Source organism: Curcuma longa, chromosome 1 (assembly GCF_044706935.1).
Source record: "Curcuma longa cultivar G26 ecotype Majalengka, Jawa Barat chromosome 1, ITB_CL_G26_1.1, whole genome shotgun sequence".
Lineage (NCBI taxonomy): Eukaryota > Viridiplantae > Streptophyta > Magnoliopsida > Zingiberales > Zingiberaceae > Curcuma > Curcuma longa.
In genome coordinates, this window is record NC_133861.1 from 26,568,986 (window position 1) to 26,596,057 (window position 27,072).

The window sequence follows — 27,072 nt, forward strand, 5'->3', positions numbered from 1 at the left end:
GCGGTCTCTGGTGGCCGGACGGTGTGGCGACGACGGCGGCATTGTCTAGGGGTCAGGAGTGTCGCGCACAGGTCGCATAAATCCTCGTCGCGCAGCATAGCAATACTCTTATTTGATATATATAAATAATTTTGTAGTTAATAATTAGTTATTATATAAATGGTAACTGTATATATATTATATAAATTAATTAATAATTAAACAAATTGTCAATTAACTAATATAATTATAATGTATAAGTTTATTTTTTATTAAAAATATTTTAATTGAAAATTTTGAATTCATATTTGTAATTTATTCAAAATCAAATTAAAATTATATATATATTTAAATGTAATGTATTATTTAAAATATATATAATTTCTTATACAAATTATAATCATATATATTAATTAATTAAATAAATTGTTAATTAACTAATATAATTATAATATATAAATTTATATTTTTATTATTTTTAATAAAACTATAAAAAATATAAACTATAAATATAAATATTAATTTTGAATTCTTATTTTAATTTATTCAAAATAAAATCTTAAATTAATTCTATAAATTAAATATAAATAATTCAAAAAATTTTAATTATTAAAATAATTTAAAAACATATAAATTTAAATCTTCTAAATAAATTTGATTTTAGAATGTAATATAAATTATATATAAATATATAAATTATCGTATTTAATATACATGTTATATGGAATATTTATAAATAGTAACTATATAAATATATAATATAAGTCAATAATTAATTAATGAACTAATAATTAATTTTTATAATTATTATATATAAATTAATGTTTTTGTTATTATTTTTATATTAAATAAAAATAAAAATAAATTAAAGTAAAAAATAAGAAAAATATGAAACTATTCTATGTTATTTTATCTATTAATTATTCTCTATATAAATGTTTAAATTTCTTTAAAGAAAAATATATTTGTTTTTGCCTAACATTTATATTTAAAAATTAAAAAATACTGAAATTGTATCGGTATGGCACAATACGATACCGAAATTGTATCGTTCCGATCTGGGATCGAAACTCCGACACGGCTCGAAATTTTAAATCATGAATTAAAGCTCAGATGGTTTGCTTACCTTTTTACCCTTCTTATCTTATGAAGTAAAGTTATTTTCATTTCCCATTTCCATGGTAGTAGTTCTTCCAACATTCAATTCTATTTCCATTGAATTGAATGTTGGGCTGTGATTTGAGCACATGAGTAGAAGATGAGAGTCGCAGAGATGACAATGTTAAAGTGAATATGCGGATATACGAGGATAGACATGATATAAAACAAAAATATTAGAGAAAAAGTCGAAGTTGTTATTAAAGGAAGACTTCAAGAGACTCATTTAAGATGGTACAAATGTGTACTTTAAGTGTCTAATAAATATTTCAATTAGGCGATGTGAAAGTGTGACGAATACATACACTAAACAAGAAAGAGGAAAGTAAAGAAAGGAAAATAGGGCATAGAGTCCAATGATGTAGGAAAATTCATATAGTCGACCCCACCTAGTGAGATAAGACTTGGTTATTATTATTATTATTATTTATTGTAGTTATATTGGGTCTAGTAATATCTTAATGACATCAACTTTGGAAATTTCATCATCTAAATTAAATAATACGCTTAAAGACATCTTTGTATTGGAATTAGTTTTTCCAAACATATATAAATATATCTTGGTTAATTACTCATAATTGGTCTTGGTTTAACACTATTGGAACTTAAATAAGCATAGGGACGAGATATTGTTTTACATCATTGTTTCTTAGACTCTGGTGACATTTCTTTTTGCTGTTATATGCTCTAGTTGGTGCTTTTCCTTTTGTCCGCCCCTCTCATTTTATAGTGCTTTACTTCCTTGCCATATTCATCAGAAGAATCAAAGTTTAAGTCTTTAGAACAGTATGTTCTTATTGCAATTGACACCATTAAAATTATTTCGGCAAGAGAGACAGGGACATTGACCCATTTCAACAAAATATCAGTAGTTGCCTTATTTGGTTCAAAGAATTTATGGGCATATATGTATATAGAAATGTGTACTTAGTGCTTAAGGAATTGATTTATTATGGGTAATTTGTTGATACTTTTATAAATTTGAATGTCTAATAGTGGAAAATTCACTAGGTTAAGAACATAAAATGATGTTGTGAAACTAAATTACTTTATATTTACAAGACCAAACATCACCACTAGTGAACATGATTTCTTGTTAGTTTTTTAAGATGTCTTATGACCATTGATGTTTCTTGTATCAAGATTCGAAGTTACCTTTAGATTGTCAAATAGATTTTGACTAGGCAGGTTCTCCCACACTAGAGATCTGTGTAGGTGTACTATCTTCCCTTGGTAGGTAATATGGGCTTCTAGAAGAAGTAGGTAGAGAGTAAGTAGACTTTTAGATGGGTCAAACGTAGAGGCAGAGTATAAAGCTATGACTCTAGCTACGTATGAACTTATCTATTAAGCAATTAAAGCATTCATCTAAAGATCCAATAATATTGTATTTGTGCCCTCGAGGCTACGATGCTCATCAAGGCGATTCCTTAGGTAATTAGGCATCCATGGGTCGATTCCCAGCTATGCCGTAATGCGGATTAATTTCCTCCAGTGGGAAGACAACCTTGGAATGTTGGCTGTGGAACAATGCGTCGTTCGTGTTTTGCGATTTACCCTGGCAGTCGGTGGGAAAATTCCGCAGGGTCAGACCGGTCACCTCCAGGATTAATCGATTCAAAGAGCTGGATACCTTGACAACCAAGCTCTTCCATGAGAGAATAAGATACATAGTGATGGAATGACACTTTGCAGTAAAGAAGCTACAATCCAATGAAATTATTATGTTATTTATTAGCTCCAATTATTAGTTATGATTACTTAGCTGAGTTGTTAGAAATAGTAAAACAAGAATCAATGCAATTTTTTATTTAAAATTTGGGTTATGTATGGGTTACATTGTTGAATTGCTTTGTTTCAAAAAAGGAGTTTTATAACAAAGGACAGCTTGATGCATAAAGTTCTTGCCAATAGGGGGGTCTCAGAGAATGGCGTATTGTACGCAACTTTATTCTACTTATACAAGAGGTTGTTTTCGAGACTCGAACCCGTGACTTTTAGGTCATATGACAACAATTTTACCGTTGCGTCAAGACTTCCCTTTATTTAAAAAAATTATATAATAATCTTGTTTTTTATTGCATTGTCACAATTTCATCTTTTGCATTATGTTTGATGAATTTTTGTTTAATTTGATATTGTAACTGCTTTATTGACACTTGAAGTTGAAGTAAAGGAAGTTTGAAATACATTATTGGCTTTTAATCTTCTGATATCTAAAAAATGTCATCCAAAATTTCTCTTGCTTTTATGGGGATACGATACAACATGCATTGACTGGAAACACTATTCAGCAATTTTTGGTACTTGAGCTGTATTTAATTGGTTTGCTCTGTATGTCTTGGTTATTGTATTGATTGATTAATAAAGGTAATAATACTTTCTTCCCCATCATTTGTAAATGGCTAGCACCTACCTTTAATAATTCTGAACATTGCTTTGATCAATTAACAGGCCAATCTCACTTATTCAGTATCCTTTTTTAGAATTTTTAGGATTGTGATTTTTCTTGAATTTGCTTGCTTTTTTATATTACATTTTGTTGAATTGATCATGTATTTCATAATATGCATAACCATGAACTAGGACTTACCTCTATATAACCATCTCTAGCTAAGTGATTTGAACAGTGTAACTGTTTTTTAATGCTAACGTATCCAAGATTCCAGATATTGGTGCTTGGGAGCATGTTAAACACCAAAGGCATGCTTTTTTTGATCAAATGCAGGTAAAAAGCTCTAACTGCAACTCTTGTCATCTAAAATTGTGTCCATTGAAATTGTTTGAGTTGTACACTGTCAATTGTTTCCTACTGTTGACCAAAGTCAACTGCAGATGAACTCAATATGACTTCATTAGATGCAACATCAAGACTCATGCATGTTGGATAAGTTAGGGATTACAGATCATCCCAATATTACTATGATGGTCTTGCATAGGATTCAATAGAGATGATATTTGTGTAGTAGACACCCCAAATAGTGTTGGGGCAAGCACAGCCTAATGTTGACGATGAAGTTGATATTACAAGATCATGTCATATTGGGGATGTTTCAAAAAAAAAAAAAAAAAAAAACTTTACTAACATTCTCCGTGCACATGTATCAACAGAGGATATTCTGCATATACTTATTCACATGAATTAAGTTACAGAACAAGAATGTAATATATGCTGTCATACCTAATCTATATCATAGACTATTAGATTTCTGCATTTTTATAGATAGTGAAAATATATCCATGACAGCCCAAGAGATTTGTGCTACTGGTTTGCTATGCAGAAATATGTACATTAGCATTGATAGTTTTCTTATCTAATCAATCTGGCATTTTTTTTATTAATCTCCACTTGAACATTTCATTCCAGGTTTATATCTCTGCTTTAGTACCCTTTTCTGATAACCCCTAGAAATATTATTTCCTTAGTCCAAGCCAATAGGAAATGTTTCTATTATGATACTCCAAGTATCGAACTTGTTTTATGATAATTTCATCCTATTGCTGATTGTATAAACCAGATATGAAAAATGTAAATTTGAAAAACCTCCTTCATTACGTGAGGTATGATTATGTATCCACTGTTCCATAGGTATGGGATTATACCGGTTTGGGTTATACAAGATACTGTGCCAGTGATGTAGGAAAAGAATATCTTGGGTATGGTTGTTTTTTCTTAGTATTAATGTTCAAAAAATAATTTAGCTAAAGCTGTAATATCTGATAATCCTTCTATTGTTGTTTCTTGTAGTTGTGTGGTGGAAAACAAGGTCCTTTGCAACTCTCTTTTGTTATCTTTACAGGTATAGGCCTCATTTTGGTTAATTCTTTTGTATCATATTCTGGAACTTTTATATGTCTATAGCTGCAATCATCATATTGTTCTTTTTTAAGTGGCTGTACTTAAATGGAAAGATAGGAAGGAAACAGAGAAGAGAAACTGACAAAAATATACAAAAGTGATGAAGCTTTTTTTGTGTGCCTCCCCTCCCCTCCCCTCTCCTAACTTTCTAGCCAAGTAAAGTCAATCTTAGTTCTAATCGTTATATAGAGATGTGAAAATCGAACGATTTGTCCTACCATGTGAAGATGTCTCTTATTTTTATGAGCGTTGTTAATCTACTCACAGTGTTATTAGTTTATAGCTTTCATGTATTGGTCAATTCTTTTCAATTGGCAGAGACTGAATTTTCAACCTACCATTATGCTTACTGATTAAAATCGGCCTTGCTGTAATAAGTTATCTTAGCATTTGCCCTCTATTTGTCAACTAATATATAGCTGTACCAATTTGTACTCCTTATGCTTCAGGTGGTATTGATGGAGTGAGTTTTATGGGTGTTTTATTTATATATTCATTCCCTTATTTGTTGTCACTTATACTCATTAAAATTAATTATTTTATTTATTTACCAAACTCTTTATTATCGCTAAAGTAGTACAACAGGGGCTCGGGTTGTCTCTCTTGGACTCAATGATGGAAATTGTTCTAGACATTTGGTGCGGGGTTTGTTATTGACTTTATTTATTCCTATTTACAAACTTCATTTATTAATAATTAAATCATACAATTACCAAAGGAATCCTAAGTATACAGTCCTAGTTACACTGTTAAATTCTATTGCACATAAATTACAACATCTGTACAAAACAAGAACATGTCCGTTATTCAATTCATGACATTCAAAATTCACCTATCAAATGTACAATTATTCAACAAACTTGTTTCATTCACAATAGTAATAACTTATTGAATGAATTTTATTCATACAATATCAATATACAACATACAAAATGTCATTTAAACAACAAATGTAACATACAACATGCTTCCATTTATATAACCTACAACATGTACAACCAACTTAATATACACACAACCTATACAATCATCTCAGAAGTTATACACTAACGCAACTCAAACATGTTCAAATCGAGTACACCATTAGACCAACAATGAATTCAACACAATTGCCCTTCTGATACAACATCATACCATTAACAATTCATGGCAACTCCCTTATACATAAGTATCACTTTACAAGCAATCAATAACAACAACAACGAATCCATGAACTCATCAAAACACATCCATTTCAAGCATTCAACACCCAAGACATCAAAACATCACATAATTCAACAACTCATGACAATTCCAAGGACAGTCTCAATATAAGAACAAGTTGAACATTTAACCAATGAGAGCACATATTTACAAAGCTAAATAACATAGCATACTTTATTCAACAACATAAACAAACACAGCCACTACTCCTAGTCATATTTACACAGATACAACCGAAAGCACATGTGATTTCACAGTCAGCATATTGCAATTCGAGTTGCACAATCAGAACAACCAAAAAAAGGGGTTTCAATTCAACATAGCTAATAGAACAAAACAGAACAGCAATGTATCAGAATAGGGATTAGGGTTAGGGAAGTTGGTTTCCAAATCAACCACAGAACGAAGCCATCCAGCAATGAAGGTGGATCTGTGTCAACAAGGGTGGATCTTGCCGCTAATCTCACGGCGAGACACGATCGAAGAAGGGAAAAGCATCGGGGAAGTCCATCGTGATCTGCCATCCTACTACAACCGTAGACAGGGTAGTAAACCAAGATAGAGCTATCCTTAACTTACCCTTTTCCGGTGACGGTGGAGAGGCGAAGCAAATCAGAGGCGCTCTGCTACAACCGCAGACAGAGACCGGAGTATTGACCCTGCTACAACCGCAGACAGGCCCGGCTACCTTCGCGCTTCTGTGGATGCGGGTGTTGTGGCTATCGCTGGCGACCGCTTGCTGGAACAACTGCTCACAGTGGCGATACACGAACGACAGGGACGAGAATCCTATCACCGGAGCGCACTGCTCGCGGTAAGAGGAACGGCGGGGGATGTGGCAATCGTCGACTATCCAAGCTACCGGTACCGCTCGGAGTTAATCGGGAAATCGGGGGAAGGGCGGTGGGGCTTGGTGACGAAGAAGAGAAGAAAATCGCCGATCAGAAAGAAGCAACCCTAGCGCGAATCCGAGCCCCCTCTTCTATGAACCGAAGAAAACCTTTTAATCTCGTGCTTGAACCGGTGGGATTTTGAAATTGAACTGGTGGAATTTCTGAATTGAACCGGTGGAATTTGGGCTGAATCAATTTCAATTTGGGCTAGCTGAACCTGCTGCAATTGGGTTGAGCTGAGCCAACTTCCAGTGGGCTGAGTTTGATCTTGAACCGTACTCGAGTTAAATCCAGCAGCTTAAACCAAGCTGATTTCGAATCTGATTGAACCAAATTGAATTCGAATTGACCCGGACTCGAACCAGAATTGATTTTTCTCCAAATTGAATTTCCTGCAAAATAAATTACAACCAATTAATATCCATAAATGTCATAAATTAATGAAAAAAATAGAATAACACCTAAATCTCATCCAGATAAAGAATCAGCCCAAAAATCCCTATTTATGATATGAAATGCGATCAAACTGATCCAATCTAACTCTAATTTTTCCTTTAAAAATACTACTTATCAGGTGTCCGCCTAGCTAGAGGGAATGTCACTAGTATTGTTCGAGACTTCTAGTTCATGCTGCAGATCTCAATGGCTATTGTTGAGGAATAATGGTACCAGTTGAGAATCTCATTGCCGATCCTAAAATGGGTTAATTAGGGCATATGCAAGTGAGAAAAAGGCACCTAAGGAGCAGTAATACTGTGTTGTGTTGTTAGAGGCTTTGTTAGAAAGAGTAAGCAATAGCCATCAGATGTGGGCCAAATCATGGTTAGTGAATGTGTATCTATGGTCGAGTCTTATTTCCTCATGCTCAAAGTTTTCTACTATGGTTCTGATACATAAGATACATCTTATAGTGATCAGTCACATTAGAGCTTGGGGTGAATTCTTTACCTCGCCTATTCCAGTTTTAGTTCTGCAAGTCCAAATTCAGCTTCAATATCAAATGTCCTTCAATACCAAATGGTCAACTGAGATATCATGTGTAGAAATCAATTTCAATTCCAAATGTCCTTATACAATGCTAATCTAGCTCATGGAATATTATGGAGTTTATTTCCCCATCCAATATAGAACTTCATTTTTCCATGAGTAAAAACTTCTAATGAAACATACTTAGAGGCACCGTTGCTAGGAAGATATGTCATTAGTTGAGATATATAGACACACACACACACACTACATAATGTAAATATTCACTAAATGAGTTTATTTTAATTCAAAATAATATGTACAATCAGAAGCCTTAAATTCGTGCTGAAATGTACACTTTATTTTAAAGAGAAGGTAGAGAAATATATTTATTCTGAATCAGAGGGAGAAATGCACTGGAGTACTGATCATGTGTAGAAATCAATTTCAATTCCAAATGTCCTTATACACTGTTAATCTAGCTCATGGAATATTATGGAGTTTGTTTCTTTTTGATGCTACATGAACCAATGCTCCCTTTCAATATAGAACTTCATTTTTCCATGAGTAAAACGTCTATTGAGACATACTTAGAGGCACCGTTGCTAGGAAGATATGTCATTAGTTGAGATATTTGTTATATATATATATATATATATATATATATATATATATATATATATATATATATATATATATATATATATATATATATATATATATATATATATATATATATATATTCTACATAATGTAAATATTCCACTAAAGAGTTTATTTTAGTTCAAAAGAATATGTAGAATCAGAAGCCTTAAATTCGTGCTGGAATCTACACTTTTTATTTTAAAGAGAAGGTAGAGAAAATATATTTATTCTGAATCAGAGGGAGAAATGCATAAAGGGCAGCCCGGTGGAGTACTGATGTACACCATGCACCTGAATATACATAGGATAATGCTCATCTATTATCAAAAACAAATCATTTATGGATATTAATAGGAGGTTCGTGCAAATCTAGTATAGTGTCTTTTTCGCTCCACGAGGATCAAGATCAATTGAATCTTCATGCTTTTTCTGTCAGAGATATATCTTTGATCTATCAATGATCAATGATTAATGGCCAAGTAAGATATAAATCTTCTGATATATATATACACACACACACTTGGTCTATATACTTTTTTTCCTTTCTTGATTGTGTTCTCAGCATTCAATTGAACAGCTTAGTGATTAGAAATAAATATGGTGAAATAGCTTTTCCCATGGCAAATATGGGCTCTGATTACAAATATTGTAGATGTTCTTTAACCATATTGGCACTTGATTATAGTTATTGTTGAAGGTAGAAACTCAACTGGATGGTAAACTATGAAAATTCATATATTGATAGCTAGAGATTCTGAAAGATAGATCAAACATGTTATAATCCAGGAGGATTTGGTGATGCAATAACCTCAACCTGTTATCTGCAATTGGCACAACGGAATGTTTGTCATTACATTGTCAAATACTAAGTTCTTGGAGCTAGCAGTGGGTTACTTAAGGCTAATTGAAATTAGGATCACAGGTAAGTTTAGTATTGTGGTTGAGTAAAGTTGGGAAAATTGGAGATATGTCTCTTGCCAAAGGCAAGGTTGATTATGTGAAAACACTAGAATGAACACTTTGTTCCTCCATTAGATTAACTGTTGCATGAATAACATGGTGCTGCTTGTCATGGAATTCTGCTGTTTTTTCAATACTGTTAATTGCTTCTCAGTTTTTAGATTTCCCTCATTCTTCTGTTTGCTTTGGAAAGTTGCGTTGCTTGTTTTCTGATCTTTCCTCAAGTGGTTTCTCTTTAGCAGGAAAAGGACTTTAAAAAGACAATCATACCTGCCAAACTAACCTCAATGACTGTCTCATCGAGAAGCTCATCTTCTGGAGTGTCCAGTGGTCAGTCAAATACACTCGACAAGTCTAGAACGGATAATTCGGAAGAAACTGCAGAATGGATGCATCTACAAAGTTTAGTTAGATTGGAGCTGAGTGATGGGCAGCACATTTATTCAAAGTTGGTGGTAATTGTCAATCCATCTTCCCCTGTTCTTAGTTCTCACTTCCTGTTGTTTTTGTACTTAAGCTTGAATGAGATACTGTAAAGTGTGAGCGACAAAGCTTCCAATTTTATTTTCTGGCTTTGGTTTGCACTTGTCATTGTTAATGAGCATACCATAATACTCATTTGTTATCTCTGTAGGTTGGAGCTGATGGAGCAAAGTCTCGCGTTAGAGAGATGGCAGGAATTAAAACAACTGGGTGGGACTATTCACAAAGTGGACTTATATGTACAGTTGAGCACACTGGGGAAAACCATTGTGCGTGGCAAAGATTCCTTCCATCTGGTCCAATTGCACTTTTGCCTATCGGGGACAATTTTAGTAATATAGTGTGGACAATGAGCTCTAATGAGGCAAGCCGGCACAGCTTGATGTCTGAGGATGATTTTGTAAAAGCTGTGAACTATGCATTAGATTGTGGTTATGGTCCACATCCACAATCAAACTTTCTTGATGATTACATAGGGAGATTGCCATGGGGATCAGGGACAGTATCGATAAAAGAAAGCTTTCAGGCACCTCCAAAAGTGATCAATGTGGTTTCTGAAAGAATGGCTTTTCCTTTGTCACTAATGCATGCTCTTGAGTATTCATCACGCCAGTTTGTGCTTATAGGTGACGCTGCACATGCGGTACATCCTTTAGCTGGTCAAGGTGTTAACTTAGGATTCGGAGATGCATCAACCTTGACTAAGGTCATTTCTGAAGGCATTTCATTGGGCACTGACTTTGCTGATGTAAGTATTCTGTCCAATCATTGCAGTCTTCAAAACAAATGGACATAACTTCATGAAACTTTATATTCACATGTAATCCTGTCGACACACCAATATCTGAGTTCATTTTGATAGAACACAATCTATCTGATGCATCTACCCATGTATGACATTTGCTGAGGCTTCTTTTCTTTTGTCAATAGCATTATCATCTCATGTTTTTTGAAACAATCTCTGTAATGCACGATTTAACGTATCACATTCCAGACTTATCATCTCATTATGACCCACCCAGCTACTTTCTCCTGCTTTTTGCTTAACATTCAGCTTGTGCAGCTTGCTCTGCTGAAAAGGTACGAGAAGGAACGGAAAGCTGCAAACATCCCTTGGATGGCGATACTTGATGGTTTTCAAAAGGCTTATTCTATTGATTTTGGACCAATAAACCTTCTAAGAGCTGCTGCATTCCATGGCGCTCAGTACATAGCTCCACTCAAGAGAAATATAGTTTCCTATGCTATGGGCGACTGGAAGTGGCCTCGATTTACTTGATGCAAAGAATTAAATTACCGAGTACTGAATCCACCTTTAGGCCTCTGTTGAAGCTAACTTGCTAGACGCCCAAAGAGTGATGCATGGTTGCTACTTCGCAATGGAAAACATATGAACACCTCTGGGCGATCCTTGGATTCTATGATATTTTCTTGCCCTTCCTCTGCCTGCAAAATGACTGCTGGTTGTCTAAGTTCAAAAATGTCTACAAACTGCAGGTACAAAGTTGTTTAAGTTCATTTGAGGTTTGTCCGCCATGGTAAGAAGAAACTTGCTCCACATCTGACTTGTACAGATCTGGTGGCAGCTCTGGATACGTTTGTGTTTTTTATTTTTCTTTTTACAACAGCTAATGGTGACAGTTTCTCTTCCTCATTTAGTTCGTTGAGAATAGGATTAGATTCTGTTCCATTTTGCATTTAGTACTTTTTTTGAGCATTATTTCTATATATGCTTTGCCCCCTAACTTAAACTCATTAGCAAATAAAAAGGTTTTCAATCTTTGAGTGGTTGGATGTAATTATGAATTTTAATATTTGATCAAAGAGTTTTAGATCTTGTATTTTGTAATTGATTGATTTGGTAAAACAGGTTAAGGTCCATGGATGATCGGAGAAGGATGATATGAGATACCTAAGGGATTATAGACACATGGAGACGACTTGATCAAGGTCGTTAGTACTCGGTGGCTTTCAACTTATGTGTACTCAACCATTAGATAGGTTGAAGTCAACTAATGTTGACTAGTTGATTGATAATTGAGTTGATTAAGCAGTCGATTAATTGTTTATGATGAGTCAATTGATGCAGGTTGGATGCCATAGTAATCTAAGGAATCAAACGAAACAATTGCAATTGCTGGTCGACTAATTTATCGTTTTTCTAAATGCTCTACCACAGCACAAGCTCTTGAGTAGGAGGGCAAACGAATCGAAATATATTCATGAGTTTTTTTAGTCAGTTCAAAAAATATTTAATTCAAATTTGAAATTATAGAATTCAATAATTTTCTTGAGTTAAATTTAAATATATAATATTTATTTGATTATTCATCATTCACTTGCGAGTTGAACTTAAATTGAATTCTAATTATTTTTATATTATTTTAATTTAAATATGTTTACATTAAGATTTTAATAATTTGGATTGAACTTGAATTTAAATCATTTAGTATTATTATTTGATTCTGTTTGAATCAAAGTTCGAACAATTCGAATGGAATTCGAACTTAAATATTTTTCGAATCAAGTTCGTGTCAAAATTGTTTATATTTTCAAACTCTAAATTGAATTCAAATATTACCTATATTTTTTAAGTTTGAATTTAAATATTAATATTTTTATATTATTCGACTTACTTCGATTTGTTTGCACCAGATTCATAAGGTTTATTTTTAGTTTTTTATTAATTTAAATATTTAATTTTTTGAATTGATTAATTTTCAAGGTGACTTATTCAATTCTATAAAAATTTCTTATCAAGTAAATTGAGAAACACAAATTTATCTTTTCATGAAAAACAATTAATCTACAATATATTATAATTAAAAATTCATTCGTGAATACTTGATTATTTTATTATTACATCGTAGCCCTGAGCATTTGATTTTTTACTAACTATCGATTAATTATGAAAATTAAACCGTATGTCAACGTGTAGCACCGTATAACCACACATCATGTCACGTGCTTCTCTCCTGCTCGATCCCTCTTCGCCTCGGTATATTACGGAGGAATCTCCTTCTCCCAGATATTTTGCCGTGCGCCGCCGCTGCTGTTTCAGCCCTCTTCCATGGCGGCACTCAATCGTCTCCTCAGATCCGCTGTCCGTGGATCATCTCCTGCCTTCTTGGCGGGGAAGAGAGGGTTCTCCGTCCTCACCGAGGAGCCAGTTGCCCGTTTCTCGGCTGGGTTGTCGGCCAGAAGTGGCCCAGATCCGACGCCGCGGAGACGAGAGGATCGGAACGTTCAGTGGGTGTTCCTCGGATGTCCCGGCGTTGGGAAAGGCACCTTCGCTAGCCGCCTTTCTCAGCTCCTTGGCGTTCCACACATTGCCACTGGCGATCTCGTCCGCGAGGAGCTTGCCTCCTCCGGACCTCTCTCTAATCAGGTAATCTTCCCATTCCTTTCTTAGCGGATGAATGCCCCTTGTATGGTGGTTGTTTAAGCCAAAGAAACTGGTAATCTTCTCCATGCTGATATCATATATTGCACAAGGCATATTTGTTAATCAAATGCAAGTGCTTTAGTCAGGAATCTGTGAGGAATAGGGAACTTTTTTTTTCTTTTCAAGATCTCTTATTAGGCAACTGTCTGAAGAGTTTAAGTTACATCTTTTGGAGATACTGTCGTAATTGACATATATGATACCCTTTTTTATTTTGTTTTTATTTATATTGTGAATCTTTTCTCTTCACCTGCAGCTTGCTGAAATTGTTAACCAAGGAAAATTGGTTTCTGATAAAATCATTATTAATTTACTGTCAAAACGCCTTGAAAGCGGTGCAGCAAAGGGTGAATCAGGATTTATTCTCGATGGTTTTCCACGCACGGTTAAGCAAGCAGTAAGTAGTTCACAAGACTTTATATCTAGTACTCCTCTAGATCATGTTCCTTTTATATATAATCCTGAGAGCTTTTGCATATTTTTACTAATGGAACTGTTAAATGTGACCATGCTTAGACTATTTATCCCTAAAATCTAGAGGTATTAGGAAAGGACTAAGTCTAAACTTTTACTCTCTTAACACACCATCATATATGGTGGGCAAGACTTGGTCTTAAATTGATTGTGTTACTATACTTGACCTCATGACTTTTGAAGGATAAGAACAAATTGACTGGTCAGTTCATTGACAAAGTTTGATCCTGGATACTACTTTGGACACTAAAGTTAATTAAGGTCCTCTGGGCTTTGTTTTCTCTTCTGTGGATAGATTGAATATTTGTTTCAAAGAGTTGATCCCTCACACCCTCTATCTCTTGAATCATTGTTGTCTCTTCTATAGCACGGAGTTGATTCCCTTTAGAGATGGAAACTTAGTGTACACTGAGTGCACGGGATTGTGACACCTGTTGGTGCTTCATGTTGTGCAATTTAAGATACGAAAAGCATCTTCCATTTAGGAAAAACCTGAACCTTCGCCAACCATGGGCATGATCAGATTGATGATCGACTGCTTATTTGATAAAAAAAGGTTAGCCAATTTGAGACTACCAAACCAAGTTGCAATTCCCTAATCATAATAAGGCTATAGAAAAACCTAGATATTGAGTAAGACTCCAAGACAAATTATACCATGTGAAACATATATAGAATTGGAGGAAAGAGGAAAAAGAAAAGATGACATATTGGTTTCGTCCCACATGGGAGTTTCATCAAGTATTTTTTTTAATGCACTTGAATGTAATTCTCTCCTTTCTAGTAAGGATAACATTGCAACGATAGATGCAATATCAAGGATTTCATTTTGTTGTGAGAGAAACAACGAAAATGACATCCTCTCATCATTTAACCTATTCCCCTTCACAATGTCCTTCCTTCCCCAGTATCCTTTATTGTAGTCCATTAGAGGACCATACCTAAAACCTCCTTTTGTGTCATTGTGGCTTCCCTACAGCATGGTGGAGATTCAAGGCTAACAAGCTGCCCTCAAATAAGTGAATATCTAAGGATGTTTGCCTCTTCCACTATAAGGCATACCTCTTCTACAACAAGATCAAGATATTTCTAGATTGCCATGGAAAACCAAATATGCTTATGGAGAATCCCTCAAAGAAATCAAGTGGTCTGGTAGTGATAGAGAGTATCTAGTCAATTCATCTATATTGTGAAAAATGTAGATGATGGATTGTATCCTAAGAGGTAAGAACTTCAAAGAATGTCTTATCTAGGTTGATATCTTGTTTGTATGTTGCCTCATACATATATATAATATTGTGATTGCATGGGCGAGCATGGAAACTTTAGGATAGGAAAAAGAAAAAGGGAGACAAGGAAGAAAAGTGTTTGAGTTTTGTCTAAATGTGTTTGCCAATAAAACTAAAGTAAAAAAAAGGAGGGAAAATATGCTTAAAAATGTGATAAATAAAAAATAGGGGGAAAATTCTAACAATTACGTCTTGGAGTTGCTTTTTGCGACATAAAGACATGTAATTATGAGTTCTCTTTTCATTTTTGCCTCATGTTAAAGTATCACTATGAATGTTATCAAATCATAATAGTTTTTATAAAAGGGAAAATATTCCCAACCAATGTCGTAATTAGTCCCCTACATATAATAATATATGTATTATTAACAAATCAGACTTGTTATAAATACAATCCTTAGCAACTACATATGTATGAATTTATAGCACTCTACCTCAAGGTAGTTCATTTATATTATAAAACCTTGATTTTTACAAATATATTCAACTTTATACCTTTTAGCAATTTGGTCAACAAATTTACTAATTTATTGTTAGAACTAATAAAGGGAAGATCTTATTAGACAACACTTTCTCTTTAATGAAGTGACAATCAATATTTATATGCCTTGTTCTCTCATGAAATACATGATATGAGGCTATACATGTTGCATTTGATTATCACAATAGATCTTCATCGGCTCTATTAGAGTGTGTCCTGCCTAGATTATTTTTAACCCAAATAAGCTCACATGTTGCTAAGGACATGACTCAGATATGCCTTTGCGCTCAACTTTGTTACCGTTGTTTGTTTCTTCCTTTTCCTAAGAAATGAAGGTATCTCCTAAGTGGATAAAATAACCAGAGGAGGTAACTCACATTTGTTGAAAGCTCCTCCTCTTGTTCTCGAGATAAGAGAGGCGGAGAGCTTTTGATTAAAGTTGGTTTCCTTAGAGGTGGACTTGGTTTTTCTCAACATCAACCTATGTGTTGAGTGCTGACATGTTTCATGAATTGGACTTGTTAGCGATGATCCTTTCATCTCTTTAAGGAAGGAGGGATGTGTATTGGGAAACTAACAAAATATAATTAATCTTCTAAATCATCTACACATGCACCATCAACTAGATCCATAATCCTCTTATCACCAGACTCAAAATCAATATCTTCTTCATTCTCCTCCGATGTATCTAAATCCTCATCCAGTTCTCTAATGGGGATGTTCCTTGCGTTTTTCCTTGGTTGTAGCATTTCATCCGCTCCCGAGGCCTCCGCCACTATTCTCCAAGTCTCGAACCCAGCTCAACCTCATCTTCATCACCACCATCAACAAGCCAACCTTGAGCTTCACTAACTTGAGAGGATAGAAGCAAATCTCCATCCATTTCACTTTTACTCTTTTTCTTTATAAAATTGGCGTTGAATTTGACATATACAAGATCATTCAATCTTGATATTTCAAGCCTATTCCTCTGCTTAGTATGTATCTAAATAATTAGAAAATTATTAAAAACTAATAAAAAGAAATAATATATAACATAATTTATGAATTACTACTTTTTCAAATTGACTTCAATTTCTTTCACACCCCGATGAACAACTTGTCAAAGAGAGAAATCTCATTGTCATTTTTTGTAAGTTTAGAGTGTCACCACCATAATTGGACCACCATCCAACTTTTAAAAAGTAAAGAGGTAAAAAATAATAAATCTAAAAATATGTAAAAGAGACATGTATGTTAGTGAATAGAAATAAGGAAAGAGATGTACCCGGATCAAAGTCATGGCATGCATCCACCTCATATGCCGCAACCGTCATTTTTCTTCCAAAGTTTCCAGATTTACTCTTATACTTCAACAATTGATCATTAGAAATGGTGGATTGTATGTCCTCGTCAATAGGAAAAATTCTCTCAACACAATTCAATAACTCATTCATAACATTGGTGTCATTTTGTATGCTTGGATCTTTGAAGTAAAAAATTGGATTCAACAAGTAAGCAGCATAATGCAAAGGACTATCAAGTCTTCCCTTAGACTTCTCATCAATAATGTTCATAATAGGGATGATATTTTCTTCTTTTTTGAAAGTCTTTCTAATCTCTTCCTTGGCTTGTTTAAGTGCACCCAATAAAAGGGTCATTGAGGGTTTTTTGTCACCGTCAACAAGACCTAAAACTTGCACTAGACGGGAGAAAACATTCAAAATCAAAGAAACACCATTCCAAAAAGAAATACTTGTTACCGTCGCCTTTGCCGCTTTCCCATTCACACTACTCCTTAATTTTGTGTCGCTCCACTCCTCGGATGTAAACATAAGTCTCAATTGATCTTTCTTGCCTTTGAGACTTTTCAAAGTCAAAAATGAAGTAGCGAATTTAGTCACCATGAGCCTTACAATGTCCCTCTTCTTAGTATATTTTCTCATAATAATCAAAGTTCTATGATGTGCATAACTGAATATTATTAGGGTCTTTGCTTTCTCAAGCATTCCGCTAAACTTGGATAGTTTTCCAATTGCTTCAAACATGAGGTTGATTGTATGAGTCGCACAAGAGGTCCAAAAAATTTAAGGTTATGTAACTTTCAACAACTCTGCCAGCGCCATATTGTTTGTTGCATTGTTCGTCACTACTTGAACAATATGTTGAGGGCTAATTTCATTGATGTATTTTTTTCACAAACTCAAACATGTAAATCTCGATGTGTGCCTCCATGGATTCTTCAATAGAACCAATGAATAAAGTGCCTAGTTTGTAATTAACACAAATTTATAATGCTTCTCTTGTGATCTATCCATCATAATTGAACATTCATTTTTCATCCACTTCTTTATGTTTTTAGAGATAATTTGGTCCTCTCAACTTCTTGTTTCAAAAGTGGTTAGATATTGACTTAGAGATTTGTAGCTCGAGCTGAATTGGCTAACCACCTCTATAAATTGTCTAAAGCTTTAATTGTCAATTGTATGAAAAGGAATCCCTGCCCCATAAATCCATCTTGTAAGGTACTCATGCGCATCATTTGTAAACTTTAACTTCAATGCATCATGTTTTGTTATCTTGCCTGTGAATGCCCACTTATCAATAAGCCCGAGGTGCTTTAGTAGTAGAATCTTCCTCCACTTGACAATCTTCATCCTCTACATCAAGACTTATATTTACTTTCATCCTCTCTTCTTTTAGTTCTTCCACCCTTTCTCGCTTCTTATTCTTGTTATTTTCAAGATAAAGTCCTTTTAGGACATGCTTCAACTTATCCTACAATACCTGCAATATGATGTTTCATCCGATAAACTCCTCTCTTAATAAATCTCTTATACAATTTGCATGTAATCCAATTTCTTTTTTTTTTGCAATACAACACCTCATATCCTCAAACAATATCACTAGACTTTCACTTCAATTCCACCTCTGGTTGTTTCTCATTTTCTACCATTAATCTTTAAAACAATAATTAAATAAAAGATAAAAAATTAGTAAAAAATTTACTATAAAATATATTAATTAAAAATACAAAAAAAGTTAATCTAAATATTTTTTTAATAATTTTTTAAATATATATATTAAATTAATAGAATAATTTTATTAGGTTTTAATTAAATCTATTTAAATTATCACAATTATAGTTAGGAATTGATTATTAATATAAAGATTTGATTAAATCCTAGGTTAAAAAGAAAAACTAATTGTTACTGCGTTTTGACTTTGGCATTTCGGCTTCAAATCGTCCGGACGCGTTGTCGAACATAGGCGAATCGTTCGAAACCATCGCTTAGGCCTGGCAATGAGTCTAGACCTGTCGCTCGAGCCCAGATGCGCCTTCCGAGCTTAGCGACAGGCACGGATACATCACCCGAGCTTGATGATGGGCCCGGGGGCATCGCCTAGGTTTGACGACGCGTCTGAAGTCGAAATGCCAGAGTTAGATTTTTGTCATGCTGGATTCAAAATATATAAAAGCCTAACCTAACGACGGCAGCAAGCGATGGCGACAAACGACAGTAGCGGTTCAAGGTGGTAGGAGGTGGAAGGATGTGAGTTATTTTGAAATCATGCACCACATGAGGGTTTTTCTAACTTAAGTTGGCCATCTAAAATACCGCTTGCCATAAAAGCGAGACGACTGACGTACACCTTTCGCCTAGGCATCTGCCTCAAACGTCATTTAGAACATTGGTATCTAGTTGACCTAAATCTACCAAGACTTTCCGTGCTAGAATACGCTTCGTCTCTGCGACTTCCAATGTCTAAAGACTATTTTTCCATGACTTCATTCGTTGCTGAATATCCAACTGACCTTAGTCTAGGATTTTTACTTACTCAACCTTGGGTCACCCTTGATCCAGAATTTCCAATACCTAAAGTTCACTCTTTTAGTATTTCATAATTTGTCAAGCATTATCATTTATTAGCATTTGGTCTTCCATTAGTTCCTTAGACTTCATTACTTCCTAAACATTTGATCAAGGTTTAAAATCTCGATCCGTGCCGAGGTTTCGGTCCCGGACCGGAATGATACGATTTCGGTATCGTCTCGTGCCGTGCCAATATAGTTTCGGTACTTTTTTATTTATATATATAGTAATTATTAGATAAATATGTTTATTGTGTATAATTTAAAAATAAATTGTATATTGATTTGATATAAGTTCTCAATTATTGACCATTTTAATATTATTAAACAAAAATAAATAAATATATCTTTCTTTAAAGAAAATTGATCTATCAATAACTCAAATTATAATTGATAATTGATACATCATACATCATAATAAGTTACCTTACTAATACCAAAAGGAATGGCGTGATCAGATGGAAGCATTGGTTCTTGCAACATTCTGCTTAGATCAACTCCATAGTTTTTCAATGCCCAGATTAAATAATCATCCTATGACATACAATATTGATATTGATTTCTCCACATGTCCATCAGCATGTCTCGATTCACCACTAGAAGTTGGACTTGAACTGGCACCATTGGAATCGAAACGGGTGCAGACACAGGATAAGGATAAACATACACCCCTGAATTCTGACATGATAGATCACCATAAGATGCATCAGAACTATAATAAGAAGGCCGTGAGTATGATGAACTTCGATCAGAATCAATCTCAGCTAAACTCACCCTCATATCTTGATAATTATGAGCTTCCTTTTGTTTGTCAATTTTAGATCGGCGTCGATACTGAGTCATAATAGTTCTACTTCCGTGATCATCATCTTGCTCACTGTCATCATGTTCTTGCTCATCAATTGTTTTGAGTGGATTTTCCCTAATTCTCAATTGACCCCTTTCCTTAAAAGTAGGAGTTTTAAATTTTCTTTTCTCTTTAGTAAAAGTTGCAGGAGCTTTACCTTTGTCTTTATTTACAGACTTTGGTTGAGTTTGGGATTGGGATGTTTGAGAACGTCTGGGTCGAGATCCAGAAAATCGAAAATCTTGATCATCATAGTCTTCTTCCTCATCGATATCTCCTCTAGTTTGCATATTTTCAATCTGCTGAGTAAGAAATTCAGATGGTCGTGGTGGGTCTCTTGCTTCATCAAGTAATGGATTCTCAGCTTTAACAGCGCTCCACCAATCCATCATTGGATCATTCTCAGTTTTGACAAATCCAATATCAAATGGATCTACATCACCAGACTCTTATTCTTCCTTCTCTTCCATTATGGCTCTTAGTTGAAGACGCATATTATAATGAACATATACCATCTTCTCCAAACGACGATAAGAAAGATGATTTCGAACTTTTGTATGAATGAGAGAGAAAGTTGTCCAATTTCTTTCACAACCACTTGAAGATGTTGTCTGTGAAAGAATCAGTACTGCAATCTTTTTCAAATTTGGAGTTGATCCTTCAAATTGTAACCACCACTCAGGTGTAAGATAAATAAGAATAAAATTAAAATAATATTTATATTTGTTGACAATAATTACTAATGATTTTACTATATTTACCTGCATCCATTTTATATCTGCATGACATTGCAAAATCATCGCTAAAAGAACCATATGCCTCTCGAAATAATCGACTTTCATTAATCGCCTCAGTAGCTAATTGTCTATTTGGTTGTAGTCTTGATATTACATTTTTGAGGGCCGCTAATAAATCTTCATTTGTGCCAAGATTATATTGGTATTGATATGCCGGATTAAGATAATAACCTAAAATAATTAAACATATATAACTATTAATAACAAATATTAAAAATTCTTTTATCATTAAAAAATACACACCTGCCAAATGAATATATTTTCCCATTTGATTGTCCCATCTTGCAGTGATTATATCAATATAAGGTTGATACTTGGTTAGTGATTGTAGATACCTCTTAATTTCCTCTTTTGCTTCATAAATTAGACGGTAAACATTGCCCATTTGTGGCTTCTTGTCCATATCAACTTTGCGCAGAACAACGTATAAGGGTTCTATTGCTCTAAGAATATCTACAATATAACTCCAAAATCTAACCGATATAATAATTTTTTGCACTTCTTTACCCTCGGTCGTGTTAGAATATCGAGAGGCTTTCCAATCCTCAGAAGTGAACATGGCTTTCAATCCTGTTGGTGCAGTTTGCACTAACGGTCAAACTCAAGTTTTGATGAATGACAAATAAGTTAAAGTTAGGTTTGTTGTGGGTTTAACCTCTTTACTAAGTGTGCAGGGTCGAAAGACTTAGAACCAGACACCAGGCTGAAGTCCAGGGTGGTTGAGCCCTGGCAGGAAGTCCAGTTGGGTCCGCGGAGCCTGACAACTGGCCGAAGACCAAGTTGGTTGAGACTTGGCAGAAAGACCAGGGTGGTTGAGCCTTGGCAGGAAGTCCTGGTGGGTTAAGAAGTTAAGTAGAGCTGCATGAGGTAAGTGAGGTAAGTCACTGGAGGAGCGAACCAGTGAGGACGAGTCCAATTTTGGACTTTAGGCGCGGTCCAGTCTAGACCCATTTGGGTGATCTAAACTGAGACCTGGTTAGATCCTGGTCTGGGAGACAGGATCTAATTAACTTTGAATTTTATCTTAGTCCAAATAAATTGTGCTAGGATTTACTTTTGGACTAACATGATTTTGCAGGGGTCTTTTTGCAAAATTACTCCTCATAATTTCTCATTTTGCTAAATCTGAAAATCTATTTACTCCTATCAATAATAAAGTATCATTCTACTAATGAAGATTTTATTCTTTCCAATAATAAAATATAATTTTTTTTCCTTGCTATAATGACACGTTACTTTATTCCTTGCTATAATTACGTTACTTTATTCCTTTCTTAATGAAGCCACGTTACTCCTCAAAGGATAAAAGATCCATTTAATTCTTCATATAGCTTCGGTGCAGGATAGGAATTAAAGCAGCAAGTATTTTGGATCTTGATGATCGAAGCCTCGAGTATTCCTATATAAAGGAATTGGCCGAAGCTTTCTACAGAGTTGTTCTTTTTGGGAATTAATTAGAACAGTGCTTCATTTGTGATTAATTTGTGCATCGATCAAGGCCTTCATTAAAGCTTCATCAATTCTTCTTCCTTCGGCGACGACACTCTAATTCATCCACGTCCAATCACTACCGGGAGACCAACGCCAACACACGAGTTGCTCTGATACAATCCTAAGGCATTGGTAACATTTATTTATTATCTTATTTGTGCTTAAATTATTCGGGGGAAGTATAGGGTTATTATACTTTCGCCCATCTTTGTATTCCGACTACTCTACCGGGAGTTTACCGGTAGAGAGACTTAGTGAATTGCCCAACGGAAAGGTCCAAGGGACCTGGGCCTTCGAGTAGGAGTCGTCGACGGCTCCGAACGAAGTAAAAAAATTTTACTTGTGTCCTTCGTACGTATTTTCTTTCATCGCTTCGTATTCATTTTCCGTTGCACGCTTTTCAAAGCACAAATTTTCTAACTCTAATTTTAAACGAACGAATTTTAAAAAGCACGTGATTCACCCCCCCCTCTCACGTGCACTCGATCCTACAAGTGGTATCACCCTTTGGTCTTTTTTTTCTTTGCTAACTCTTTGTTGAATTTTCCATATTGCCAAATGGTTGATTGGCCTAGGCTCATTTGGACTTCGTCCATTCTCAACTATCCAACTATTCCATTAATCTTGACCTACTTAACTCATCCAAACATATTAAGCATTAAACATATTATTTAAACATCGAATCTCAATCCATATTATAGTTATCCTTGACCAGGGCCAATTGCACTAATGAATATTTCATGAAAATACTATTCGGTATAGTGTGCATTATCTCACTATTTGCAAGGCACAAATCTTCCTCAACAACATCCTTATGTTAGACACGGGCATAAACATTAAAATAAATAAAAGTGGCTCTCAAAGCAATTATAAGATGATATAAACTTTTGTTTATTTGTAATTTGAATAAGAAAACACCAAAAATCACTAAGGATAATCAAAGATGAATCAATAAAAATCACTTCTATTGAATAATTAAACAACATTCATAAATATTTCTTTTTCATAAATAGAGTATAACAAATAAAGTCTAGCAAAGTTACATAAATATGTAATAAATGTGATTATGAAATAACACAGTTTTATATAAAAAATCCAACAAATTATTACAATAAAACTTATAACATCAACTATATTTCCAACCATTCAGCTGAATGAGAATTTCAAAAAATCAACATCTAGATGTGTCAAATCTCAAGACTCTTTAAAGGATTATTTTACATTTCTATCAAATATAAAAATTACCTCGATATTTTTCTTTTTTTTTCCATAGAAGCTTGATAAAGGTCGATAAGATGTTTTAATGTACCGTAGGTATGCAACTAATGTCCTTTCATCCTACATCTGGAATATGTATTCATTGAGCACTTACTTGGTCCACTTTAATATTGTTTCACTTCATAGTTAGTCCACTTCTGGTGGTAAGATGAATTATATCAACTGCCATGATTATTGCGATAGCAATTCTATCCAGGATAATGTCCACAACCGCAATTGTATTTTTGTATTATCATAATTTGTCACATTCACACTCAAGGAATGGAATAGTAGTAGTAAGACGAGACTAATGATTTTTCATCAACTTATTATTTTGTTTAGCCACAAGCAAACATGAAATGAAATTCAGAATGTCTTAAACCTCTCTCTTGATATTGTTTTTGATATTGCAACTACAGGAGCGTATTTGAGGCATGAAAAGGATAGAATGTTTTCTCTAACAAATTAGAATCAATAATATTTTCTCCACACAATTTCTCCAAATCTGATTAAATTATAATCGCCTTGCAACTACAAATATATCCAACCATTAACAGTGCTATCCATCGTAAATTTTTTAAAGAACAGAAGTGGTCTCCCATCGTAAATTTTTTAATGAACAGAAGTTGTCTCCCTCAATTAACAGGTTTTTCCAATTTGCCTCTTGTGAAATGTTATTCATTATTTGCAGAGATAGAAATATACAAGAATGAAAACCTGTATTTTCTACTGAATCACCATTTAACTTGAAATTTCTAGGCTGTATGCTGTTAGCTTTAGATAAGTGGAAAAGTGAGCTATTAGCTAACTTGTAAAGTCATCAATGTTCTTCATAAACATTGCTATGCTAACAGATAGGAGCTGTGTTCTTATGGTTCTTTCAGATGCACGGGTTTGCTTTTCTTGCAGTAGTTGCCAGTATAGGCATGTTGCACCATTTTGCTGCCAGGTTAAAATTTCTGCATCTTACCTGTGTTCCTCTGTTGTCAGGAAATTCTGGATGGTGTGACTGATGTAGATCTGGTTGTGAATCTAAAGCTCAGAGAAGATGTGTTACTCGACAAGTGTCTTGGAAGAAGAACATGTAGTGAGTGTGGTGGGAATTTTAATGTGGCCTCCATCGATGTTAAGGCAGAGAATGGTAAGCCTGCAATGAGTATGGCACCTCTCCTTCCCCCTGCCAAATGCATGTCGAAGCTGATAACTCGTGCTGATGATACTGAAGAAGTGGTAAAGAAAAGATTGCATGTCTACAACGAAATGGTAAGCATCTCTTTCTTTATGTTCTTCTATGTCGGTAAGCCTAAAAAATTTCTGAAAAAAAAATCTTGTATTGTTTTAGGAATCCTAACATTTGCATTGATGCAAAAGATTTCTTTATCTTTAAAGTAGGTTATCTCTGTGATTTTGGATCGTAGATAAATCCAAGAAAAATCCTATACTGACATTTCAATTCCCTCGTCTATTTTTCTGTAATTCCATACTCCTTCCTGTAACTTATATCTGAAATAAATCCAAACAAATCTGTCTTGTTTAATGAGACTCGCATCTCAATTACCTCTTCTATTTATTCGGTTTAGACAATTCAATTTTCCTTTAGTAGTACGGGACGGGATAAATCCTCGAGAAGTTCATCTACTTGTTTTTATGAAAATTTAGCGCAGCTTACACAACTGGGTTATATTCTGCAGAGTCAGCCGGTCGAAGAGTTCTACCGTTTGCAAAGCAAGCTGTTGGAGTTTGATTTGCCAGGGGGACTCCACGAATCCTGGCCTAAGCTGCTAGAAGCACTCAATATTGATGACCATGACGATAAGCGAGCGGCCACGGCATAATTCTATACCAATCGTTTCTTATATTGAAACAAACTTTGGCGATTAGTGCATTCATTTAATAAGCTGACAAACTCAGCCCATCTATCCCAGGACGAGGATATTGCTACCATTATCTCAAAATCTCATTTCAGCAAAGCTGAGAACCCATATATTTGATTCATTTGTCATGCCAAAGCTATAGGATTGTTATTAACCAGCATTATCTTTTGTTTTTTCCGGCATTTGATTGTTTGTAATGGATAATGGCAACCCTCTACTTGATTTTTGTAATTTAGTTTCTGATGAATCTCATCATAGGAGAAGCAAATTGGTAAAGATTGTTTTCTGTGAATGCAGTAGAGTTTATTTTAGCAATCAATCGATTTAAAGCACTTATCTGGCTTCAAGCAATCAACAGTTTTTCGATTCTAAAACCTGCTAGCTCTATTCGTTAAGTGTGTTTATGCCAGGCTGCTTGTTTTTTCCTTAATGGGAACAATGGCGAACGAGCTTCAAGGACATGATCCATGATCTAATAATGACAATTCGAGTTCTAAATTTGAGATTCAAGAACAACATTTGAGATTCAAATTGGAGATTGAATATAAGATCATGTTCTAATAATGACAATTTGAGATTCAAGAACAACATGATTCATGATCTAAATTTGAGATTCAACATTTGAGGTTGAATATGGATTCGAGTTTTAATAATATTATTCAAATTTGTGATATAGGAGTTATGACAATATTTAAAGAGATTCAAGAACAAATTTAAGTTTCAAATTCGAGGTTGAATATAGACAAATATTATTCAAATTTGTAATTGGAGTGATATTTAGAGATTTGGTAATAAGTTTTAAGTTCAATAACAAAATTGAAATGTGCGATTGGAATTTGAGATTCAAAAATAATTTTTGAAATTAAAATAGGTGAAGGTGAAAATTAAAATGAAAAAGATACCAAGATTTGATGAAGAAATATAGAAGAGGAGGGGAATGGGAAGAAGAAGGAGAAGGGATAAAATTGATACATATATCAATTTCACTAAAAGATGGTCCCACATACCATCTATAAGGAGGTAAATCAGAAAACTACAATTAACCATTACGGAAGAGGATATTGTCTCAACTTTGTCGAAATTCGATCCTTGCCCACTTCAACAAATCTATCCCGTTA

At 34.3% G+C, this 27,072-nt stretch overlaps 2 protein-coding genes and 1 pseudogene across 3 annotated transcripts in view; 2 read left to right on the plus strand and 1 right to left on the minus strand.

The window, feature by feature from the left end:
* LOC141836522 (uncharacterized) overlaps positions 1-11,866 on the plus strand; it is a 38,260-nt gene extending 26,394 nt beyond the window's left edge. For both annotated transcript variants that reach the window (XM_074724032.1, XM_074724041.1), the window contains 6 exons: positions 3,807-3,865; positions 4,727-4,794; positions 4,886-4,937; positions 9,906-10,118; positions 10,298-10,894; positions 11,210-11,866. In XM_074724032.1, coding sequence (XP_074580133.1) covers positions 3,807-3,865; positions 4,727-4,794; positions 4,886-4,937; positions 9,906-10,118; positions 10,298-10,894; positions 11,210-11,425 — 1,205 coding nt within the window. In that variant the 3' untranslated portion in view covers positions 11,426-11,866. The remainder of the gene's footprint in view (positions 1-3,806; positions 3,866-4,726; positions 4,795-4,885; positions 4,938-9,905; positions 10,119-10,297; positions 10,895-11,209) is intronic.
* A 1,328-nt stretch (positions 11,867-13,194) lies between these two features.
* On the plus strand, positions 13,195-26,239 carry LOC141828189 (putative adenylate kinase 1, chloroplastic). Its single transcript, XM_074715602.1, has 4 exons — positions 13,195-13,534; positions 13,848-13,988; positions 25,071-25,343; positions 25,772-26,239. Exons 1-4 carry the CDS (start codon positions 13,217-13,219, stop codon positions 25,913-25,915), a joined length of 876 nt encoding a protein of 291 aa, XP_074571703.1. The 5' UTR covers positions 13,195-13,216; the 3' UTR covers positions 25,916-26,239.
* LOC141842293 (uncharacterized) lies at positions 20,119-21,750 on the minus strand (annotated as a pseudogene).
* Positions 26,240-27,072: the final 833 nt, after the last annotated feature.